This window comes from Bos indicus x Bos taurus, chromosome 1 (assembly GCF_003369695.1).
Source record: "Bos indicus x Bos taurus breed Angus x Brahman F1 hybrid chromosome 1, Bos_hybrid_MaternalHap_v2.0, whole genome shotgun sequence".
In the NCBI taxonomy this organism is placed as follows: Eukaryota; Metazoa; Chordata; class Mammalia; order Artiodactyla; family Bovidae; genus Bos; species Bos indicus x Bos taurus.
Genome location: NC_040076.1, coordinates 149,036,607 through 149,061,487, shown reverse-complemented (window position 1 = coordinate 149,061,487; position 24,881 = coordinate 149,036,607). Strand labels below are relative to the sequence as shown.

General features: G+C 41.6%; 1 protein-coding gene across 3 annotated transcripts in view; it reads right to left on the bottom strand.

Annotated features, from left to right (window-relative positions):
* Positions 1-844: 844 nt before the first annotated feature.
* Positions 845-24,881, bottom strand: part of DYRK1A (dual specificity tyrosine phosphorylation regulated kinase 1A) — a 143,610-nt gene continuing 119,573 nt past the window's right edge. For 2 of the 3 annotated variants that reach the window (XM_027548898.1, XM_027548899.1), the window contains exons 10-12: positions 17,208-17,514; positions 13,367-13,491; positions 845-4,141 (exon numbers count right to left, since the gene is read on the bottom strand). In XM_027548898.1, coding sequence (XP_027404699.1) covers positions 3,521-4,141; positions 13,367-13,491; positions 17,208-17,514 — 1,053 coding nt within the window. In that variant the 3' untranslated portion in view covers positions 845-3,520. The remainder of the gene's footprint in view (positions 4,142-13,366; positions 13,492-17,207; positions 17,515-24,881) is intronic. The other variant, XM_027548900.1, reaches the window with a different exon arrangement.

Genomic DNA, 24,881 nt, shown 5'->3' with positions numbered 1-24,881 from the left:
AACTTACTGTGAGTTTAACAACACAGGCGCTGAAAAGAGAGTGAACTGGCAAACACAGCAGTCATCTTATTGGCCTTAGAGGATTACTGCAGCCTAAGTGAATTTCACTTGTATCTTTTTTTTTTTTTTTGGTAGCTCTAGTATTCATAAAACAAGCCTAGGCTTTTTGGAGTCTGACATATAAAATGTGCTGCTTACCTAAGTAAATGCTCATCACCCTAAGAAAAACACTAAAGGAGGTTTTCCTTTCACACGTGGTAGGTGCAACTTTATGTAGTCAATCTGAACTTAATGAAATCACATTCAACTTTTACAGTATGTTTTCTGCCTTCTGAAAGCTACCTTACTGCATACTTACACAGGCTAATTTATAAAGAGAGATTTTTGGTGAGGATTAACTCACCGTGGCAGGAATCTTAAGACTCTGTACAAGAAAGCCCCTGACAGACATCCATCAAGGATCTGGGGCAAGAGGAAGGGTATGATTTGTAGCTCCTCGTGTTTCCACGCAGGTCAAAGCCTAGAGAAAACCACCTAACTCCCACGCCATCCCCAACATGACGAACTACTAGCATTTTCAATCAGACAGAACCTGTGAATATAGTAAAGAGTCAATCTTAAAAAATCAAATTGTCTGTTAAACCTCCAATTTTTACTTTTTTTTCCAAGATTTTTGAAGCCTAGGTTGATGTAACTATGATTTTCCTTTCTACACATTTGACTTCAAACTTCTAGTTGGTATACCTACCAGACCATTACCTAGACCAGGTTAACTGCATAGTAACGTTTTTTTTTTTAACTATGTTTACATTTTACTTAATCTTAAAAAAAGCATAGTAAAGAGTCTGAGGACAAATTATTCAACTGTTTATCATACATAAGACCGCATGACTATAATACAAAGGGGGGTTCTTTTTCATTTAACGTTACAATATACACAGCAAGTCCGGACCAGATCTTACAATCTGCACACAGGTATTTAACCTTTTCCATGCTGTTTATGTTTACAATGCACAGAAGCCCTGTAACCAAACCGTGTAGTAAAGCACACAAAACTGGACTGCAACATAACACAGTATGCAGAAGCATCGGCTCTGATGACTTCCTGTATGTAAATAGCGGTTTAAAAACTGCTTTTTTTTTTGGTGCTTGCTAAGATGTGGCAACCAGCACAGAAAAAAAATGACCTGACCCACGTATGTCTTCACCTCATATTCCTAAACAGCAGTAACTACTGAATTCCTTTTGATATTGCTAGACTCAAGATGACATCCTTTTATTCACTGTAAACCTTCATGAACTACGAAGTTCAAAAATCATCCACAGGCTTGACATTTAATTACAAAATAAATATGGATTTCCTGATTAACAACAAAAAAAATTTTTGTGTGGTTTTATAAAAACGGATATTCCCAAGTTTCCATTCACATTCACATAGTTTTAAACCTTTTTGTCTTTTGTCACTGTTTTACATATAAAAACCTGCTTTTGTTCAGAAAAAAATTGACCTAGTCAGCCACATGGAATTGACCAATAAAAAGTAACGTGGTGTTTCTGCTGAGTTGTTTTGAACAGGGTTATCGGCAGAGGTAGATTACTGCTTCTTTTCTAGGCTTCTTTGATCCTGGACAGGTAAATTTCTTATCTTCATTCTCCCAATTCAACCGCTCAAAAGTATAACACCGTAAAATTGGTCAATTTAAAATGGGAACACAAATTTAGCAACTGCCAGACTGTGTTACATTAAGGCAGCGTAATCTCAAAACTAGGCACCTGTTAAAACACCAGCCTGCTCATCTCAGGTCACGTGTGCGAGTTCTGCTTTCCTCGTGCTCATGTTTTGGACCTGTTGGTGCAATCGAGGTCTTGCTTTCAAGTTTACAAGTAGGTTAATCAGGAATACAAGAATCAACTGCTAGTTCCATAGCTTCTGGATCCAGTGTCCCTTTACCTTCAGAAGCCTGAACACATTGAGGATGTAACAGCTGCTGTAATCTTGAGTTAGGTGTCAATCTATCATGTTCAGTACACAGATTGCTGTAAATGTATTGGCTATGGATTCAGCAACAGTTCCAGTTTTGTTTAAGCAATAGTACAGCCATAATTTTCAACTGACATTTAAAAATGGTCTAGTTACACCTTGTGTCAAAGTGCAGAACTGCTACATTATTGGTTACAGACATCTATGTGCTATAAAAACAGCTTTGGTACAATAAATTATCAAAAAAGAAAATAAATTTTTGTAAAATTCACAGCATAATTGTGAGGCAAAAAAGCAGTCACATAAAATTCTGCATTTTTTTTTAAAAAATGTTCAGGATGAACAGAAGACATCTTTGTGCAGAAGAAATGGTGGAGATACCACGTGCCGAGAAAAAGCAAAAGAAAAAGTAAAAAGCAGGAAGGGACACAGCTGTAGCTATTTCCATCAAAGCAAACCACTACTTCTGTGACCTTCAACCAATAAGGAAGTCAACTTTATGACACACGCAAAGTGACCTTGCAATACCTTACAATTAGTGGGTCACCAAAGTCTGTTTTAAAAGAAAGGCCTCTTGAATTACCCATTCTCTGTGTTTTCAGCGTTAAGGACTGTCTGCAAAAGCATGTCCCAAAGTGATTGCATCTGAAATGGTAGGCTCTTCTAGTTTCGAGTCCAAATCCATAAGGCCAAAGGTTTTCCCAAAGACCACCACTCAGACCTCCTCAGGACTGGCCACGACTGACCCGTTGATTGCTTCTCAGTGCACCCTGGACGGGAGGCCAGTCACGTTCCGTTCCCCTCCCTGCGGCCTCGGCAACGGGAGACCCACAGGACCCCAGGTCAGTGCTGCTTTGCTCCTCAGGAGGTTCAGACAGAGGGCTCTGACCCCGCCACTCAGCGTGCGTCCTGTGCCTTCCACACGCCCATACAACCGTCCCTCCCATACAGCTGCAGGTGATGACTGTGTGAGCTGGAGGTCCCTCTTCTTACAGTACTGCGTTTCCGTGCCCAAGTGTGTTTAGAGGACTTAAAAACCCCAATTTCCCACCCCCCACCCCAAACAGAACAAAAACAAAACAAAAACGGGAGGCGGGGTGGGGGGGGGGAAGGAAAAACAAAAAGGGGGAGAAAACACCCTCATGGGGCCCTGTACGCAAATGATGTGCAGTGCCGTTTTATTTTAAAATTAGTTGGCAAATGAGCAAGACCAACATCTGAACAATAACTTTTGTGGAATAGAAAGACAAAAAACCCCACTACGTGACCGGGATGTGGCAAGTTAAAATGGGGGGCGGCAAAAAGAGGACGCCTCTGAGCTATCCGAGAAGATGGGTTTGGACATGGCTCTTTTAAAAACTTCATTGTCCCTTTGCAATCTTTTCAAGTTAAAAAAAAAAAAAAGTCAGCTTTGCCCTCCTGTAGCAGTTCAGTGTGTTAATCTCCTTCTGATTCAAGCAGCTTTGCACTTTGTTTTTTTTGGAAAAAAACACCACTTCTATAAAAACACACAAGAAACAAACTCAAGTTTCAATGTAGTCACGAGCTAGCTACAGGACTCTGCTGCACACACACCCCCGTCATGGGGGACTCCTCCCTATCAGCCCCTTGCCGCATTGCCAGGTGCCCTTCAGTCATGTAATGTGCAGGGCCTGTATTAGCAGAAAACTGGTATGCTGGATGTCCAGCTATGCCAGTCTCTTGGCGGGGATTGGAGTAGACGGTTAAATTAACGTCCATAGCTCCGTTCTGTCCAAAGTCCAAGGTATTAGCAGCCACTGGGCGATTCTGGTAGGCCTGATTGCCTTGATTACCAGTAGAGGAGGAAGATGTAGAGGAAGAAGTAGTTGAGGAAGACAGGGATGTCATGGAGTGGTGACTATGGCCAACCTCCATAGAATCCTGGGTAGAGGAGCTATTTGTTGGAGAATTGTAGACCCTTGGCCTGGTCCGGTTGCCCAAGGCTTGCTGTCCATGGTGGTGGTGGTGGTGGTGGTGGTGGTGGTGGTGATGGGAACTGTTTCCGTGGTGGTGATGCAATGCATTCTGTTGAGGGGCTACATGAAAGGTGGTTTCTTGAACGGGATGAGTTTCAACAGTGACTTGTGTAGGAGCTTCAGTGCCTGACCAACCAAGGGGAGCAGGAAACTGCTGACGCACCTGGAAGAGCAGATTGTAAAAAGATTTATTCAGAGGATGTTTCCAAGCTTTAATCTTCAATTAAAAGCTACATTAGCATTTACATTAGAGAGAGGGGTTTGAAATTTTAATGTTTTAGACAGCTCTCTAACACAAACTTGCAAATATGTTTCAAGAGTGAAAATCATTTTATTATGAAAGCTGCAATTTTTAGCAAGTTCTACCCATAAACAGGGTCATATATTTTATTGGCCACTTTCCTTCCTTGGGAGCACTCTTTATGCCAGGGGTCAGCAAACTTCTTCTGGAAAGGGCCAGAGGGTAAAACTGGTTATTTCTGATCAGTCCAAAAGACATTCTTTACCCTAAAGCCCCTCCTCTCCATCTTTCCTGTTTTAACTGAACCACTACTATGCATTTAGCTGCCTAACCATTCCTCCACTCAAACAATCAGTGAGTAACACTAAAGCCACCTCCAAAATAAGAACTCACATCTGGCATCTCTTCATTACTCTATCTGAGGTCACTACCATCTCTTGCCTAGACTAACACAACAGCCTGCTAAATCAACTCCCATCTTCCCCCCTTGCCTTTTACCAAACCACTCCCCAAATCACAAGAATGATCTTTTAAAAACAGATATCCAAACTATTAAGCATGAAAAAGAAATAAAAAGCATCCAAATTGGAAATAAAGAAGTAAAATGGTTGCTACATACTCATGATGCAACATTATATATGGAAAACCGTAAAGACTCCATGAGAAAAGTTTTGGAGATAATAAATTCAGTAGGGTTACAGGAGGAGAAGGCAATGGCACCCCACTCCAGTACTCTCAGAAAATCCCATGGACAGGGGAGCCTGGTGGGCTGCAGTCCATGGGGTCGTGAAGAGTCGGACACAACTGAGAGACTTCACTTTCACTTTTCACTTTCATGCATTGGAGAAGGAGATGGCAACCCACTCCAGTGTTCTTGCCTGGAGAATCCCAGGGATGGGGGAGCCTGGTGGGCTGCCGTCTATGGGCTCGCACAGAGTCGGACATGACTGAAGTGACTTAGCAGCAGCAGCAGCAGGGTTACAGGATACAAAATCAGTTACACAAAAACCTATTGCATTTCTATATACTAATAATAAAATATCAGAAAAAGAAAACAATCCCATTTACAAAGGCATCAAAAAGAACAAAATAAGCAAGAAATAAATTTAACCAAGGAGGTGAAAGAGCTTTATATGGAAAACAAGACAAGAGCAAGAGACATGGAAGACCCAAGGCAATGGGAAGACTGGCCCTGCTCACTGACTGGAAAGGGAGAATCAGCGCTGCTAAGTGTCCAAATACTGAGAGCAACCTGCAGAGTTGATGCAATCCTATCAGAATCAAAACTTCAATGGCATTTTTTCAAAAAATAGAACAAAATCCTAAAATTTGTAATCCACAAAAAAGATCCAAGTAGTTGAAGCAACCCTGAGAAAGAAAAAGCTGGAAGCATCACACTCCTTGATACAGAACTATACTACAAAGCTATAGGAACTAAAAACGGCATGGTACCAGCACAAAAACCAGCACACAGATCAACGGAACAGGAGAGCGAGCCCAGAAATAAACCCATGTGTATACAGTCGATTAATTTGTGAGAAAGAACCAAAAATATACAATGGAGAAAGGCTATTCCCTTCAATAAATGGTGTCGTGGGAATTCCCGGTGGTCCAGTGGTTAAGAATCCACCTGCCGACGCCGGGAACACAGGTCTGATCCCTGCCCAGAAGATGCCCGAGGCCACAGGGAAACCAAGACTGGGCGCCACGCATACTGCAGCCCACGCTCTGCACCGAGAAGCTGCCACAGGAGAAGCAACAGAGCTCAGCAAAGAGCAGCCCCACTCGCAGAGACCAGAGAGCCTGTGCGCAATAATGAAGACCCACACAGCTCAGCAAAGAGCAGCCCCTGCTCACGGAGACCACAGAGAGCCTGTGTGCAACAGTGAAGACCCAGCACAGAGGAGAAATTAGTTAATTAATTTAAATGGTGTCAGGAAAACTAGACAGCCAGATACAAAAGAATGAAACTCAACCACCATTTTACACTAAACCCCCAAATGAACTCAACATGGATTAAAGACTTGAAGCCAGAAAACTCCTAGAAGGAAACACAGACAGTCTGGAACAAGCCCTGGCAATGATTTTTTGAATCTGACACCAAAGCAAAAGCCACAAAAGCAAAAATAAACAAATGAGACTACATTATACTAAAAACCTACTGTACACTAAAGGAAACCATCAACAAAACTAAAAGGCAACCTACTGAATGAGAGAAAACATTTGTCAACCACGTACCTGATAGGCTAATATCCCAAGCATAAAAAGAACTGATAAAACTCAATAGCAAAACCCCAAATAATCTGACTTAAAAATGGGCAGGAGATCTGACTACACGTTTCCAAGGAAGACACAAAGATGGCCCCCATGCACAAGGAAAGCAACTCAACATCATTTGTCACTAAAGAAATGCAAACCCAAACCACAGTGAGACACCACTCCCAAAAGACAACAAATGACAACTGCTGGTGAGGATGCAGAAAAAAGGAAACCCTCACGTACTGCTGATGGGAACATACATTAGTACACCCATTATATGGAAAATAGTATGGAGGAGGTTCTTCAAAAAATTAAAAACAGAACTACCACATAATATGATTATACAGTGGAACTGAGACTCATGGGATTAGATCTGATAGAGAGCCTGATAAACTATGGATGGAGGTGACATTGTACAGGAGACAGGGATCAAGACCATCCCCATGGAAAAGAAATGCAAAAAACCAAAAAGGCTATCTGAGGAGGCCTTACAAATAGCTGTGAAAAGAAGAGAAGAGAAAAGCAAAGGAGAAAAGGAAAGACATACCCATTTGAATGCAGAGTTCCAAAGAATAGCAAGGAGAGATAAGAAAGGCTTCCTCGGTGATCAATGCAAAGAACTAGAGGAAAACAACAGAATGGGAAAGACTAGCAATCTCTTCAAGAAAATCAGAGATACCAAGGGAACATTTCATGCAAAGATGGGCTCAGTGAAGGACAGAAATGGTATGGACCTAACAGAAGCAGAAGATATTAAGAAGAGGTGGCAAGAATACACAGAAGAACTATACAAAAAAGATCTTCACAACCCAGATAATCATGATGGAGTGATCAGTCACCTAGAACCAGACATCCTGGAATGTGAAGTCAAGTGGGCCTTAGGAAGCATCACCACGAACAAAGCTAGTGGAGGTGATGGAATTCCAGCTGAGCTATGTCAAATCCTAAAAGATGATGCTGTGAAAGTGCTGCACTCAATATGTCAGCAAATTTGGAAAACCCAGGAGGGGCCACAGGACTGGAAAAGGTCAGTTTTCATTCCAATCCCAAAGAAAGGCAGTGCCAAAGAATGCTCAAACTACTGCACAATTGCACTCATCTCACACGCTAGTAAACTAATGCTCAAAATTCTCCAAGCCAGACTTAAACAGTACATGAACCATGAACTTCCAGATGTTCAAGCTGGTTTTAGAAAAGGCAGAGGAACCAGAGATCAAATTGCCAACATCTGTTGGGTTATCGAAAAAGCAAGAGAGTTCCAGAAAAACATTTATTTCTGCTTTGTTAACTATGCCAAAGCCTTTGACTGTGTGGATCACATTAACTGTGGAAAATTCTTCAGGAGACGGGAATACCAGACCACCTGACCTGCCTCTTGAGAAACCTATATGCAGGTCAGGAAGCAACAGTTAGAATTGGACATGGAAGAACAGACTGGGTCCAAATAGGAAAAGGAGTATGTCAAGGCTGTATATTATTACCCTGCTTATTTAACTTCTATGCAGAGTACATCATGAGAAACGCTGGGCTGGAGGAAGCACAAGCTGGAATCAAGATTGCCGGGAAAAATATCAATAACCTCAGATATGCAGATGACACCACCCTTATGGCAGAAAGTGAAGAGGAACTCAAAAGCCTCTTGATGAAGGTGAAAGTGGAGAGTGAAAAAGTTGGCTTAAAACTCAACATTCAGAAAACGAAGATCATGGCATCTGGTCCCATCACTTCATGGCAAATAGATGGGGGCAAACATTAGTGGAAACACTGCCAGACTTTATTTTTTTGGGCTCCAAAATCACTGCAGATGGTGACTGTAGCCATGAAATTAAAAGACGCTTTCCTTGGAAGAAAAGTTATGACCAACCAAGACAGCATATTAAAAAGTAGACATGTTACTTTGCCAAGAAAGGTCTGTCTAGTTAAGGCTATGGATTTTCCAGTAGTCATGTATGGATGTGAGAGCTGGATTATAAAGAAAGCTGAGCACCAAAGAATTGATGCTTTTGAACTGTAGTGCTGGAGAAGACTCTTGAGAGTCCCTTGGACTGCAAGGAGATCCAACCAGTCCATCTTAAAGGAAATCAATCCTGAATATTCACTGGAAGGACTGATGTTAAAGCTGAAACTCCAATACTTTGGCCACTTGATGTGAAGAATCGACTGATTTGAGAAGACCTTGATGCTGGGCAAGACTGAAGGCAGGAAGAGAAGGGGACAACAGAGGATGAGATGGTTGGATGGCATCACCGATTCAATGGACATGGGTTTGGGTGGACTCTGGGAGTTGGTGATGGACTGGGAAGCCTGGAGTGCTGGAGTCCATGGGGTCACAAAGAATCGGACATGACTGAGTGACTGAACTGAACCACATGATCCTCAATTCCACTTCTGGGTATTTACCTGAAGAAAACAAAAACACTATCTTGGAAAGATATATGTACCCACATGTTCACTGTAGCATTATTGTAACAGCCAAAATAAGAAACAACCCAAGCACCCACTGATGGATGAATGGATACACAACCTGCACAGTCTGATCAGTGCTCATTTCTCCAGCCTTTTCCTCTGGTCTGCCTTCTTCTTGCTGCCTGGGTTCCTACTACACAGCATCTTCCTTCTGTTCCTCCATCTGGTCAACATCTTTCACGTGCCTCAGAGTATCTGCACATACTGTTCCCTTCTGCCTACAATGCTCTGATTTCTAATTTCTGCTTGGATGCTTCTTTCTCATTGTTTCAATTCCAGAGTCTTCCCTCACCACTCTGGCTAACGCTGCCCTAACTTCTGGGCCAGAGACTCCCAGTTGTCCTCAAAAAACTTCTTCCTGGGCATGTGGCTCCAACCACACTCACTTCCAGTCTCCGCTGTACTTAGACATGGCCGTGCAACTGTTTTGGTCAATGGCAAGTTCCTATAGCACAACCAGATCCAGTCCACAAAATACCTGCCAGGTCCTTCTGTGGCATGCAGCAGACAACTAGGCCCTGGGGATGGGGCAGTCACAAGATGTCAGGAACCCAGGACATGGGAGAGCCGTGCTGCTAACCCACATGCCCACTCTGGACATTACATAAAAGAGAAACTTCACATTCTTCAAGCTACCATATTTTGGGGGCTCTATCTGTTACCAGTTGGGCCTACTTAAATTAATACACCTCACCCAACAAACAGCTAGTCTCTATTATATTGTCTTATTTTCTAGTTCTTGCAATTTCTATTCACTTGATTCATTTATATACTGAGTCACTGTAACCTCTAGGAAGGCAAAGCCTGTTTCTTTATCACCAGTGGCTAGCACAGATCATTCAGTATTTACTCAATGAAAGTGGTCCCAAGAAATACTACTGAAAATAATCCAGACAAAAAACAGGCAGAAAATTCTCAGAGAAGGCTGCTGCTACTGCTAAGTCACTTCAGTCGTGTCCGACTCTGTGGAACCCCATAGACAGTAGCCCACCAGGCTCTGCCATCCCTGGGATTCTCCATGCAAGAACACTGGAGTGGGTTGCCATTTCCTTCTCCAATCAGAGAATGCTAATGGTTCTTAAACTGTGACACTACTCAAATTCATACATGAAAAGAAATAAACAAAATGTAACTATACTGTGTCCAATGCTAGGTTTTTCATTTCAGACTGTATCCAAAGATGATCCCAGTTTCTTAAAACTCAGTTACTGGCAAGCTAAACTGGTAAAAATTACACAGAGAGCAATTTGGCAACAGTCATCAAAGTGACAAGCCACATTATTCTCTGACCCAACAATTTCACATCCAAGAATTTATATCACAGATGAACTAACTGTGTGTGTGTGGATGATTTGTATATGGGGTTATTCATTATAGCAGTATTTTGAGTAGTAAAGTAAGGAAGACTGAAAGTAGACTCAATGTCCATTAATAGGGAACAACTGCAATGCCCTGTGGAACATCTACACAACGGAATACTGTGTGACTGTTAAAAGCAAAACAAAACAAATGAAAAGCTCTCTATGAAACAGAATGAGTTCCATAATATATCTATTAAAAAATATATGTAAAACACATTAAAATAAAAAAAAAAGCTGTGAAGCAGTGTGCATGGTATGCTACCTACCACTTGTGTGCAAAAGGTTAGATGAAGAATATATATTTGTATTTGCTTGAGTATGTATAAAACATCTCAGAAAGGCTACAGAAAACCAGTAACATTAATATAGTAATCAGGTGGCTAGAGGACACAGAAGGAAAGACTCTTCACTGAGTCCCCGTCTATGTTACCGATTTGTAAACCATGTGAACGTATCAACTGTTTAAAAATTAAATAAAAAAGGTTTGAAGCAAATAAGACACAATATTGACTTCTTTAAATACGGGTAGGATGAACACAAATGTCTTATCTTATCCTGGTAGAGTTTATGTATTTGCAGTATTAATATATTTGGAAGAATAAAGGGAGGAAAGAAGGATACTCTGAAGAATTAGGGAAAGCCTCTGGTAGTGATATTTAAGCTCAGAAGGATATACAGTAGTCACCGAAGCAGAGAGAGAGGAAAAGCATATTCCAGGCTGAGCAGAGTCCACGTGAGAACTGTGATGGAGAACACAATAAGGTCCGGAAAATGAAAAAAATTCCCGGAAGACCAGAGTGAATGGAGAGGAAGAATGCTTGGGTCGGGGCCAGAGCACAGGAACCACTGAAAACCCCGCTGCGCTCAGTTGCGTCTGACTCTTTGCCACCCTGTCCATGGGACTCTCCAGACTAGAATACTGGAGGGGGTTGCTGTGCCCTCCTCCAGGGGATCTTCCTGATCAGGGGTCGAACCTGCGTCTCTTGTCTCCGGCACTGGTAGGCAGTTCTTTACCACCAGCGCTACCTGGGAAGCCTTCTCAAATTTTTTTTTTTTTTGAAGTACAAGAGAAAGCCAAAAAGTGGTTGAAAGCAGGGGATGGATCCGGATGAGACTGCTTTCCTGAACATTTATTTACTTGGCTGAAGAACAGAGGCGAACTGGTGAATGAAACAGATGCTGGAAGACCAGTCAAAAACCATCTTTATAGTAAGATAGGCTAGAGACGCCTGCAGCAAGGAGCGGGGGAGTGAAGTGGAGAGAACAGAAACACATGTAAGATACTCAGAATCCACACTATTTATCACTGGATTCCTTGTCAGGGGGGGAGGGAGAGATTCAAGGATTAACTCCCAAGCATCAAGTGTATGACCTAAGAAAATGGGTAAATTCGGGGCCATTCTGTACAAAGAATAGATCAAAGTATAAGAGCTGTGGTAGAAGAGGAAGCGATGACAAGGATCAATGTGACACACTTGTAGGTTGTGCTGTGGAGACCTCTAGTGCGGCACTGATAGGAGATGATCAGAAATAAAGGCACAGGGCTCAGGAGTGAGGTCCAGGTCAGAAATCAAGATGTGAAGTGACTGACATCAAGATGGAAGTTGTGGGCACGGGCAGGAGCACAAGAGGTCACCAGGAGGGTGTCGGTGAGAGAGGGCACAGGACGTCCACTTTCACTGGCAGGTGGAGAAGAGAATCCAGAAAGGAGGCGATGACGGAAGGGGGCAGGCGGGGCGGAGGGCCACGCTGTCCGGGAAAGCAGAGGCGAGCCTGCCCAGGGCAGGCAGAAACCAGTGCCGCATCACTGTGAGTGCAGACCGGAGAGAGAAGCGACCGAGAGCCCGCCCGGCTCCTGAGAACTGACCGCTGGTGACAGCACAGGACAGGTGCTCACGCGGGAGCAGGCTGACGGCAGCAGCAGCAGGGCTCTCGAAGGGCGAGGAGACAGAGCCCGCGGAGAGCAGAGCGCGGGGCGGGAACACACGGGCCGGGGAAGGCCGTCCAGAGACGCCTGGGGAGGGTCGGGCGTGGAGGGAAGGCGGTGAGCAGAGGCCCCGGGTAGCAGCGGGCCGGGCAGGAGGCTGAGGACAAGCGCCCGCGCAGGCACGAGAGGTGTCTGGGGACAGGCTGTGAGGCCTTCCTTTCTGAAGAGTGCTCCCCACCCAGGGACGAGTCAGGGAGAATAGAGGAGGAGAGGCTTCTAAGAGGCAGAGAAGAGTTTGAAACAAGTACTGGAGAGAACGGGAGCGGGAAGAGATGATGTGAGAAGCAGGAAGGCCTGCCCAGCAGGCTGGTGACCACGAATCAAGGGCGGCGACAACCTCTGACAGGTGCACCGCTCCACCAGCCCGCGGCAGCCCCAGACCCAACAACAGGGGTGATGTTCATCAACGTCCACTTTATTTCTCGTTAAATAATAGACTGCCTCTTATTATAGGCATCATTACGCAGTACTCAGGATGAATTAACTTACTAGTTTACAGAGTATTTAAATATTAGTACATATTTTTACTACTACCATCTGCTTCACCCCCTCAAGAAATTTTACTTCATTAGATCCTCTTTAATCAGTTGAAAAACCAACTGAATGAAAAAACTTCAAAACACAAAACAAAACATGGAGGAGAGAAATCAAACCACAAACTGATCCAGAACCTAGGCCCATTGGTGGTGACAGATGACAAGAGGAGGGAGAGGCAGTAATTAAGATCCTGAGCCTCAGAGAGACCTGAACCCAGGAAGTCCCAGTTCCCACTGTAAAACGAAACTCCAAACAGGGTAAGGCTCAAAATGCTCCCAGAGTAAACGAGATAAACACAGGGGAAACCCACATGGAGCAGCGGCTCGCACGCACTCAGTAAATCTTAGCTGTTTCTAAACAAGGAGGGAAATGACTGCAAGGTTGTGCTGCTTTATGTCAGTCTTGTAAGTGAGAAGCTCTTACAGGTGAGGAAGCTGTGACCCTTTGGGGTAAGTGACAATCACTTGAAAGACCCTGGGCACCCACACTGCTCCGCAGGCATGGCGGAGGGCGCGCATGAGGGCGGGCCGGGCTCACCTGCGGACTGTGGGTCTCACAGTCCATGGCCTGCACGGCGGCCGTGAAGTGCCCGCCGCTGTGCCGATGCTGGTGCGTTGGGTCCGACCTGGCTCTCCCACTGTTGCTCGTCCCCGACGATCCACCTGGAGCATTGAAACACAACACTACTTGTGAGTTTGAAGTTAGTTGTGTTGAAATAGATATATCCTAAAACTGTAACATTAAAACTGAAACACCTTCTATTAACCTGAAAGGGCACCAGAAAAGCACCCAATTCTCTTCTTTCACACAGATCACTGAACTCAAATGGACCAAGTTAAGTCAGGAAAACTCAAGCATGTGGACCAAGTATTTCCACTTTAAAAACAATTTAAATATTTGGCCACTCGTTTTTTCCCAAGCAGAATTTATTATATGCACAGTTAAGTCTTAGAACTTGGTGGACTTTTTTTGACTAGCCCCAAAGAATAGACTTACAAAAAATAATTCCTCCCTTGTTGTTGCTCAGTTGCCAAGTTGTGTCCAACTCTTTGCTTCCCCAAGGAGCGCAGCACGCAAGGCTTCCCTGTCCTTCACTATCTCAAGGAGTTTGCTAAAATTCATGTGCAATAAGTTGGCAATGCCACCCAACCATCTCATCTTCTTTTGCCCCCTTCTCCTCATTCCCTCAATCTTTTCTAGAATCAGTGTCATTTCAATCAGTTGGCTCTTTGCATCAGGTGGCCAAAGTATTGGAGCTTCAGCGTCAGTCCTTCCAATGAATATTCAGGGTTGATTTCCTTTAGGATTAATTGGTTTGATCTCCTAGCAGTTCAAGGGACTCCCAAGAGTCTTCTCCAGTACCACAGTTCGAAAAATCCATTCTTCCGTGCTCACTCTTCCTTATGGTCCAACTCTCACATCTGTATATGACTACTGGAAAAACCACAGCTTTGATTGTATGGACCTCTGTCAGCAAAGTAATGTCTCTGCTTTTTAATATGATGTCTAGGTTGGTCATAGTTTTTCTTCCAAGGAGCAAGCACCTTTTAATTTCACAGTTTCAAGTCAAGTGTCTGAAATGATTTTGGAGCCCAAGAAAATAAAGTCTGTCACTGTTTCCATTTTTTCCTAACCTATTTGTCATGAAATGATGGGACCGGATGCCATGATCTTCGTTTTTTGAATGTTGAGTTTTAAGCCAGCTTTTGCACTCTCCTCTTTCACCTTCATCAAGAGGCTCTTTAGTTCCTCTTTGCTTTCTGCCATAGGGTAGTGTCATCTGCATTATCTGAGGTTATTGATATTTCTCCCAGCAATCTTGATTCTGGCTTGTGCTTCATCCAGTCCAGCATTTCTCATGATGTACTCTGCATGTAAGTTAAATAAGCAGGGTGACAATATACAGCCTTGAAGTACTCCTTTGCTGATTTGGAACTAGTCAGTTGCTCATGAAAGGTTTTAACTGTTTCTTCCTGATGTGCATACAGGTTTCTCAGGAGCAGGTTAAGGTGGTCTGGTATTCCCATCTTTTGAAGAATTTTCCACAGCTTTTGTGATCCACACAGTCAAAAGTTTTAGCGCAGTCAATGACGCACAAGTAGATGTTTTTCTGGAATTCCCTTGCTTTTTCTATGAGCCAACAAATGTTGGCAATTTGATCTCTGGTTCCTCTGCTTTTTCTAAATCTAGCTTGTACATCTCTAAGTTCTTGGTTCACATACTGTTGGAAGTCTAGCTTGGACGATTTTGAGCATTACCTTGCTAGCGTGTGAGATGAGTGCAACTGTTCAGTAGTTTGAACATTTTTTTTGCATTCCCTTTCTTAAGGATTAGAAACTGACCTTTTCTAGTCCTGTGGCCACTGCTGAGTTTTCCAAATTTGCTGGCATATTGAGTGCAGCACTTTGACAGCATCATCGTTTAGGATTTAAAATAGTTCAACTGGAATTCTATCACCTTCAGTAACTTTGACTGTAGTGATGCTTTCCAAGGTCCACTTGACTTCACATTCCAGAATGTCTGGCTCTAGGTGAGTGATCACACCATCGTGGTTATCTGGGTCACTAAGATCTTTTTTGTACAGTCTCTCTATGTATTCTCGCCACCGCTCCTCAACCTCTTCTGCTTCTGTTATGTTCTTACTGTTTCTGTCCTCTGTCATGCCTATCCTTGCATGAAATGTTCCCCTGATATCTCCCATTTTCTTGAAGAGATCTCTAGTCTTTCCCATTATATTGTTTTCCTCTCTTTGCATTGGTCATTTAAGAAGGCTTTTTTATCTCTCCTTGATATTCTCCAAAACTCTGCCTTTAGTTGGCTATCTCTTTCACTTTCTCCTTTGCCTGTCAGTTCTCATCTCAGCTATTTGTAAGGCTTCCTCAGACAACCACTTTGCACTCTTGCGTTTTTTCCTGGAGATGGTTTTGATGACTACCTCCTGCACAATGTAACGAACCTTGTGAGGTTTGTAGTGTTGTTAAGAATTCAGCCCACAGTTCTTCAGGCACTCTGTCTATCAGACGTAATCCCTTGAATCCATTCAACACCTCCACTGTGTAGTCATAAGGGACTTGATTTAGGTCATGCCCGAATGGTCTAGTGCTTTTCCCTACCTTCTTCAGTTTAAGCCTAAATTTTGCAAAAAGGAGCTCATAATCTGAGCCAGTCAGCCCCAGGTCTTGTTTTGGCTGACTGTGTAGAGCTTCTCCATCTTTGGCAGGAAAGAATATAATCAACCTGATTTCGGTACTGATCATCTGGTGATGTCCATGTGTAGGGTTGTCTCCTGTGTTGTTGGAAGAGTGTGTTTGCTATGACCAGCGTGTTCTTTTGGCAAAACTGTTAGCCTTTGCTGTGCTTCATTTTGTATTCTTAGGCCAAACTTGCCTGTTATTCCAGGTATCTCTTTGACTTTCTACTTTCGATTCCAATCCAGTGATGAAAAGGACATCTTTTTTAGGTGTTAGTTCTAGAAAGTCTTGTAGGTCTTCAGAGAACTGTTCAACTTCATTAGTGGTTTGAGGCACAGACTTGGATTACTGTGATATTGAATGGTCTGCCTTGGAAACGAACAGAGATCATTCTGTCATTTTCGAGACTGCACCCCAGTATTACATTTGGGACTCTTTTGTTGACTATGAGGGCTATTCTATTTCTTCTAAGGGATTCTTGCCCACAGTAGTAGATACAACGGTCACTGGAATTAAATTTCTCATTCCGGCCCATTTTAGTTCACTGATTCCTAAGAAGCTGATATTCACTCTTGTCACCTCCCACTTGGCCGCATCCAGTTTACCTTGATTCATGGTCCTAACATTCCAGGTTCTTTACAGCATCGGACTTTACTTCCATCACCAAACACATCCACAACAGGGCATCGTTTCCGCTTTGGCCCGGCCTCTTCATTCTTTCTGGAGTTATTTTTCCTCTCTTCACCACAGTAGCACATTGGACACCTACTGACTTGGGGGCGGGGGGCATCCCTCAAGTGTCAGTGTCATATCTTTTCGCCTTTTCATACTGTTTATGGGGTTCTCAAGGCAAGAATACTGGAGTGGTTTGCCATTCCTTTCTCCAGTGGACCACATTTTGTCAGAAGTCTCTGACACCATGACCCATCCAACCTGGGTGGCCGCACACAGCAGGGCTCATAGCTTCCCTGAGTTACACAATACTGTGATTCATGTGATCATTTTGGTTAGTGATTGTGGGTTTTTGTTCTGGAGGTTGTAGGATTGTAGTTCTTGCTTCTTCTGTTTGCCCTCTGATGGATTCCTCCTTACCCATTAACAAACTTTAAAAATACATTAAATAACCCCCACTTTGTAAAGAAAAGAGCACACATTTCAAAGCCTAACATGGTATCAGAACAACAGACCTGAGCTTGAAGATGTACTGGAGGTGGTGCCTGAAGACTGTGACTGTTCCATAGCAGGACTCGTGGATACACTATTACTCGTATTTGTACCTTCATCAGCTGTTTTCTTGAAAAAACTGTGCTGCAGGGCATAGTAAGGTTGAATTCGAGATTTGGGGTCATAGTCAAGCATCCTTAAAATGAGGTCTTTGAACTTCAAGTAGTCAGCTACTGTATGGCCCGACTCCCCAGCACGCCGCCCACCAGGCCCTCCTGTTTCTACTCCGAGAATATTATGCAGTTTACGGGTTCCTGGTGGTTTGTACTCCTAAAGAGAAAAGAGACAAAAGAAGGGGGGGTTTCTCTAAATTTGATGGAATGTGTAAAAGCCTACATAACATCACATCAAATAAGGTTCCTTATAGGGTAAGGCCGAGACCTTTGTTAAAAGGAGTGCTTCATGGTCTGCTCCTCTGGATTTTCACATGTACTACTCTAAAAGCACTGCAGTTAGGAGAAATTCAAAATAACTCTGAGCACAAATGACCATAAAGATCATCTAGTGCAGGGATCAGCAAACTCTGCCCTGTTTCAGAGCCTGTTTTATATAAACAGCCCCTACTATGAATGGTTTTACATTTTTAAAGATGGTAAAAACAAACAGAACCAAGAATATGCAACAAAATCTTTACTCTGTGGTCCTTTACAAAGAAAGTGTACCAACCAGTGGCTACGAACCTCTTTTCTGCCCAATACACCTGTGAACTCAGGTGCACTTCCTAGGTAACAGTGGCTCATTAAAGCTTTAGCCATCACTCCTAATAAAGAACCATGGGTTTAACACCGTACCTTGCTTATATCCAGTTTTAAAAAAAAAAAACAAGGAAATTATTTATGCTTCACTTTAGAAAATATGTTTAATAAACTGCCTTTAACATGTGCTGACATTTTAGGGAAACTCATTTTAACAGGTAACCTTTAAAATCCCTATGAACACTGAATTTCTTCAGAATAGTATTAGCAGATTTTACTTCTAGGTGCAATGTAGCAATTTTTAAGAGACCATTACTCTTCAAAATCAAGAACAAGCTAGGTAGGCAAACCGCAAAATCACTGCCTTTTAAAAACCTATCAGGGACCTGGTGGTCTAGTGGTTAAGAACCCGCCTCGTAGTGCAGGAAAGGTGGGTTCTGGGCCTGGTCAGGGAACTAAGACCCCACATGCCACAAAGCAGCAGAGCCCACGCACCACAACTGCTGTCCTGACGCTCAGGAGCTCGCGCAAGGCAATGCAAGATCCCCCACGAGGCAGCAAAGACCCCACAGGCTGCCACTGAGACCTGAGGCAACCAAACTAATTAATTAAAAAAGAAACCTATCAGCAAGCAGAGGACTAAAGAAACCACAGCTAACTAAATTCTGGAAAATGAAAAGCCTTTCCTGGGAGAGAAGAGACTGCGGTGGGAGAAGGAACGAAAGCCACGGACGCGAGGAGGGAGAATCCAGCCCAACTCCAAACCAACTTCTGACAGCTATGAGTGGCTGGGCCGAAGGGTGGGACAGGCCGACGACCCGGGGAGGACCCCAGGGTTGCAAGCTGAAGCCAGGGCAGCAGTGTGAACACAGACCAGCCTGAGGCACAGAACATTAGAAGAGGGCTGCTGGCTGGGCGTAACATATAGAAGATCTCCCCAGCCTCCACACACTGCGTAACCCCCATGAAGACAGTGGAGAACAGAATCTAAGTCAAGCAAACAAACAAGACAGAGCCCAGACTCGGCTGCACCAAATGAAACCAACTAGCCTCATCATACCAGCAGGCTGACAGAGCGGAAGCCGTGTCTCGTTTCACAGGAAAATAAGATTTACTTCTACCTCAACTGTTCTTAAATGCAGGAAGTCCAGCATACATTTAAAAAACTACAGATACAAGAAACAAACCCAAAAAATGAGTCCATATTAAGTGAAAAAAATTGTAGAAAATCCACATATATAAAATAACCCAATTGTTGAAACTGGCAGATAGGTATTTTAAAAATAAGTATATAATTTAAAAAAAAATTTAGTCCAAAAGCTAGACAACATGTGTGGACAGACTGGGGAGGGTGGGTAAAGATAAATTAAAACGTGAAAACACTAGAACTAAAAAATGCAGTATCATAAATGAAGAATCCATTTAATGATCTTAACAGCAGACTGGGCTCAACAGAAGGAAAACAATGAGTAAAGTAGGAGACAAAGAATTGATCCAAACTAACACACAAAAAGAAAACAAGATAAATAAACTAGAGACCTCTGAGACGGTATTAAGCACCATAACATATATTTAAGTGCATAATTATCAGGAGAAGAGAAAGTGAAACAGAACAAATATTTGAAAGGATAATGTCTGAGGATTTTGATGAAAGATATCAACCCCACAGATCTAACGAATTCAGCACACTCCACAGAAAATAAATACAGAGAAAACTAAGCACAAGAACCTAACAGTCAACCTGCTGAAAAATCAAACATATTTAAAAAAAAAGGGGGGGGGGGGGCATCAAAATCAGCCAGGGGGAAAAGAGAGAAATATTTTAAAGAAAACACTGCTTAAGATGAATAATAATAGTCCTTGCCCTACAGAAGAAGTAGTACATAAAAAGTTGGAGGGTGGGGTGGGGGAGGGAATAAAAAAGGAAAAAAACCCAAAACACTGCTTAGAAAAATCAATGACTTCTCACAATGTAATACAGAAAACAATGTCATAACATCATTTTCTTTAGCTGAAATGTAAACCTAAAATTCTACATCCACTGAAATTTCCATATCCATGAAAAATATCTTTCCAAAAATAAAGGTGAATAAAGGTATTTTCAGATAAACAACTGCTGCAAAGAATTCAACAGCAGAAGTTACTGACTACAAAGTAAAAAAGTTGAAGGAAGTTCTTCAGGCTGAAGGAACGTAATAACCAGATGGAACTCAGGAACAACAACAAGTGAGCTCTACGGGTAAGAAGAACTTGTGTGCGTGTGGTGGGGGTGGGGGTGGGGGCTGGGAGGGGAGGGAGGGGTCCTGGCCCACGATGAGTGGCTTGTAGAATCTTAGAGTTCCCTAACAAGGCATTGAACCTGGGGCCATGGCAGTGAAAGCTCAAAGTCAGTCCTAACCACTGGACTGCCAAGGAACTCCCGAAAAGAACTTGTTACTATCTTTATCTTTTGTGTGTTTTAAAATCTCGTAAATGTTGTTCGCATGAGTGATACATGATGACGAAAGATGGAAGGCATTAGATAAAAAGCACATGGTTATCACACAGCTTATCAAGTTATGTAACCTTTTGTTAAGGTCAACTGGTAAGTTAAAGAGGCATATAATAAGAGCAACATTAACAATTACACAAAGAGGAATAGCTATAAAGTTAGTACAAAAAGATGAAATAAAACACCAAAAGTACTCAACTTCAAAGAAGGCATGAAAGAAGTAGTGGGAAACAAAGAATAGATAACATACATATGGCAAAAGTCTAAAACCCAATCCTCTGAATAACTAGGGACCAAATAATTCATTGTGAAAGAAAGATACTATCTGACTGGATTAAAAAGCATAACTCAACTACATTCTCTATATAAAAGTCATTTTACATACAGAAGTATGAACAGGTTTACACTAAAAGGATTAAAAAAAAATATTATGAAAGTATTAAGAATTAGAAAATTGGCATAGCTTGAATAATACCAAACGAAGTAAACACAAGAAAATATTAAAGACAAAAAGGAGTATTTCATGGTGATGAAAGACTGAATTTATCACCAAGTTTTAACAATACTAAATGGGCACACCTATTAAGAGAGCTTCAAAAAACAGAAATCTAAAAGGAAAAAAAAAAAAAAAAACAACTAAAAAGAAGATTAAGACAAATCCTATACCATCATGAAAGATGAACACTTCTCCCAGTTATTGATAAAATAAATATACACAGACACAAAGTAAGATTCCCCAAGAAAAGATCAACAAGCACATGAAAAGATGCTCAACGTCACTTTAATTATTAGAGAAAATGCAAATCAAAACTATGATAAAGTACCACCTCCCACCGGTCACAGTGGTCATCACGGAAAAGAGATGAAAAATCTATACATAACGAATACCGGAGAGGAGAAAAGAGAACCCGCCCCCAGTGTTAGTGGGACTGTAACCTGGTGCAGCCACTATGGGGAAGAGCGTGGAGGCTCCTTAAGAAACTAAAAACAGAGCTACCACATCGGACTGCAGTCCCATTCCTAGGCATACATCCAGAGAAAAGCTAACTGAAAAAGAGACATGCACCCAGTGCTCACTGCAGAACTATCTGCAATAGCCCAGACACAGAAGCAACCTGAATATCCATTGACAGATGACTATATAAAGAAGATGTGGTGGTGTTATTCCACACACATACAGTGAAATATTACTCAATGATATAAAATAATGAAATAATGCCATTCGCAGCAACACGGCTGGACGTAGAGATGATCATACTGAGTGAGACAAGGACAAATAGGGTACTCACATGTGAGATCTAAAAAAGATTCAAATGAACTTCTTTTCAAAACAGAAACAGACCCACAGACACAGGAAACAAATTTACGGTTACCAAAGGGAAAAGGGATGTGGGAGGGCTAAATTAGGAATAAAATATACACACCACTAGATATAAAATAGATAACCAACAAGGACCTAGTGAATAGCACATGGTACTATGCTCAGTTTTGTAATAACTCATAAGGGAAAATAATACGTGTGTGTATTTATCTATAACTGAATCATGGTGCTGTACACCTGAAACTAATATGATACTATAAATCAACTATGCACATTTCAATTTAAAACTTTTAAAGGAGAGTATCTTCACAAACTTGAGGGAAGATTTCTTAGAATAAAAAGAATACTGTTCATAAAAAATTAATTTTTTATTAAAAACTGCTACTAAGAAAAGAAGTAGACAAACCACAGTCTGGGAATAAATACTGGCATACAGGTGACAAAGGACTTACATCCATTACATTAAAAAAACTTCTAGAGCCCAATAATTAAACATCCCAATAACAAATGGGCAAAAGACTAGAAAGATGGTCACAAAAGAAGGTACATGAATGGCTACTGAGCCCATGAAAAGCTGGCCAGGTCAATATTCTCAATCAGGAAGAAATCAAATGAAAACCACTACATGCCCATTAGAATAGCTAAACTCAAAAGAACCAACCACATGAAATGGCGAGGATGTCATGCAATTGGATCTCTCATAACCTTGTGGGAATATAAAATGAGAGAACCTTGGGAAACTCGTATTTTCTTAAGAAAGAAAACACAGCAGACACCCTATGATCTGGCAATTGTAAGTCATGACCCCAGAAAACCCGAGAACTTATGTGTACAGAAATTGATCAAAATGTTCCCAGTAGCCTTACTGAAACAGTCCTAAACTAGAAGCAACCCCAACATCCATTGACAGGCAAATACAGATCAATTTTGGCATTTCCATTCAAAGAAAGACTGTGAAGCAATAAAATGGAGTAATTTCTGAGACACACTATGGACGAATCTCCAAAAATAATGCCTGTTACGTCAAAGAAACAAAATAATAAATACTTCAGGATTCCACTTATATGAATTTTGCCTGTGAATAGTCAAAACTAACTTAGGATGACAGAAATCAGAAACTGAGAGTGGACGACAGAAAAGGGTACTGGAGGTGATGGGAGCAGTCTGTGTCCTGTTTCAGGCAGTGGATACACTGTCGTAAGTAAAAATGAAAACACAACAAAGTGAAGACTTAAAATACCCATCTTGTACATAAACTATACTTCAACAAAAAAGCGTCATTTATAACCTTAATTCTTTACCCTCTCCCACCAAAGGAAAAAAAATAGCCAGTAGGTATGGATCTCATTACTAGAAGCTGAAATGGGCTCTTGAAACATAAAATGAGAACTTAAAAGTAAAAATAAAATCACTATGGAAATAAGCTGAGCAAGTATACCGAAAGTACATGTACATCTCTTCATATTCATGGTTAAAATCCCTAGTGCATCTTCATAATGTAACCATTTGGTTACAGATTTGATTTTTTTTTTGTTGCTGGAAATTTATTTCTGTTTAAAAAGGAGTAATTATTTTACATTTTAAAAAATTAAGTTTCTTAAGTCAGTTGCTTAATTGCAGCTTAGGAAAATCTCATGAAATCTACAATTAATGTATATTAAACGTAGGTCAAGATACTTTCAATTTTAAGGGAAAAAATAATCTACTCTTCTGAGTGAAATGCTCCCCTCAAATAATTTAAAATAATAATAATTATAGCTCAATTTTGGGAAAATGATAGGTTACAGTCCATTGTGACTTAACTGTGGTTTTATAAGGCAGAGATTGAGGAAATGAATAAATGTCTCATTTAGAAAAAGAAAAAAAAATTTAGCAGATGAAGCAAAAAAAAACTTCAAACTGGAAAAAGAAGTAGTAGTATGTATCAGAAAGAAAACTGTAAAGCAGGCATCACATACTCCATGCTAATTAAGAACAACTGCAAGAGCTACTCTGAATGCTGGTGAAGCTAAGAAGGACTCCCCTGGGAAAGGGGCCATGACTGATAGAGGCACGTGGACAGAGGCGGAAGGACCCAGGATGTCTGCTCGGTATTTCCCATCCCTTCCTTAAGGGGAGGAGGCGTAACTTAGCTGCTGGATATCACACTGCCTGAAACTTTAGAGAACAGGGCAGAATGCAGTAAGTTACAAATCAGCTGTGAAAGATACAGTTTTACATATATATATATTCTTATTAAAAAACACTTGATATTAGAAGCTAAGACTCCAGAGCTGAAGGTGAATTACAGCAAATAAGCATCACCTTCAGTTCCCTGGAAATGACACCTGGTGGCAGTATCGCTGAAACGCAAGGGCAAAATGAAAACTGCAGCAAAAATGAAATTCCTTAAGTGTTAAAACGCAGAACTACAATCATAAAGTCTCTGGTGTATGTATCACACACAATCATATATTTATACAGTATATTCATCTAATACTAGAAACAAACTAGATGGCAAAACATATGATTATTTTCAGATATATAAAACAAAATTGTAAATCAAGATGCAAAATTGTCATCATTTATTCTACTAAACTGACATGGTTGAGATGCCTGAAAAGTTCTCAGATGAGAGAAAATTACTAAAAGGTCTCTAACGCATTAAAACCCTCACTTTGAAAGATTCTAGAGGTGTGAAACCCCCATTATCCAAGCTAGGAAACTGAAATCTATCAAAGGACCATCCAGTCAGTTCAGATTCTTGTCACAAACTGCTTAAGTCAGAAATCCTTTGCTCTCATCTGAACTACAAAAAAAGGCCATTCCTGCAGTTATAACTTCTACGGTTCCCAGCTGCAGTCCTCTTAACTGGGATCCCAATGTATACCCAAACTATGAGAAACAAAGGTCAAACTGCCTGATTCTACTGTGGAAACAAGGCATGGTGATTTGATCAGCGGCCTCAAAAGGCAGGCAGACAGTTTCAAAATGAAGACTTAAAGAGAATACTGAGCATTAACCAAACAGTGTTCAGGTCATACAGATAGCTCAGGTCAAGCTAAAACCAACTTGTGAAGAAAATCTATACCCGAGTCATCAACAGAACTACTGTTAACAGCGGACTTCAGTAACACTGTTTTCAAATATA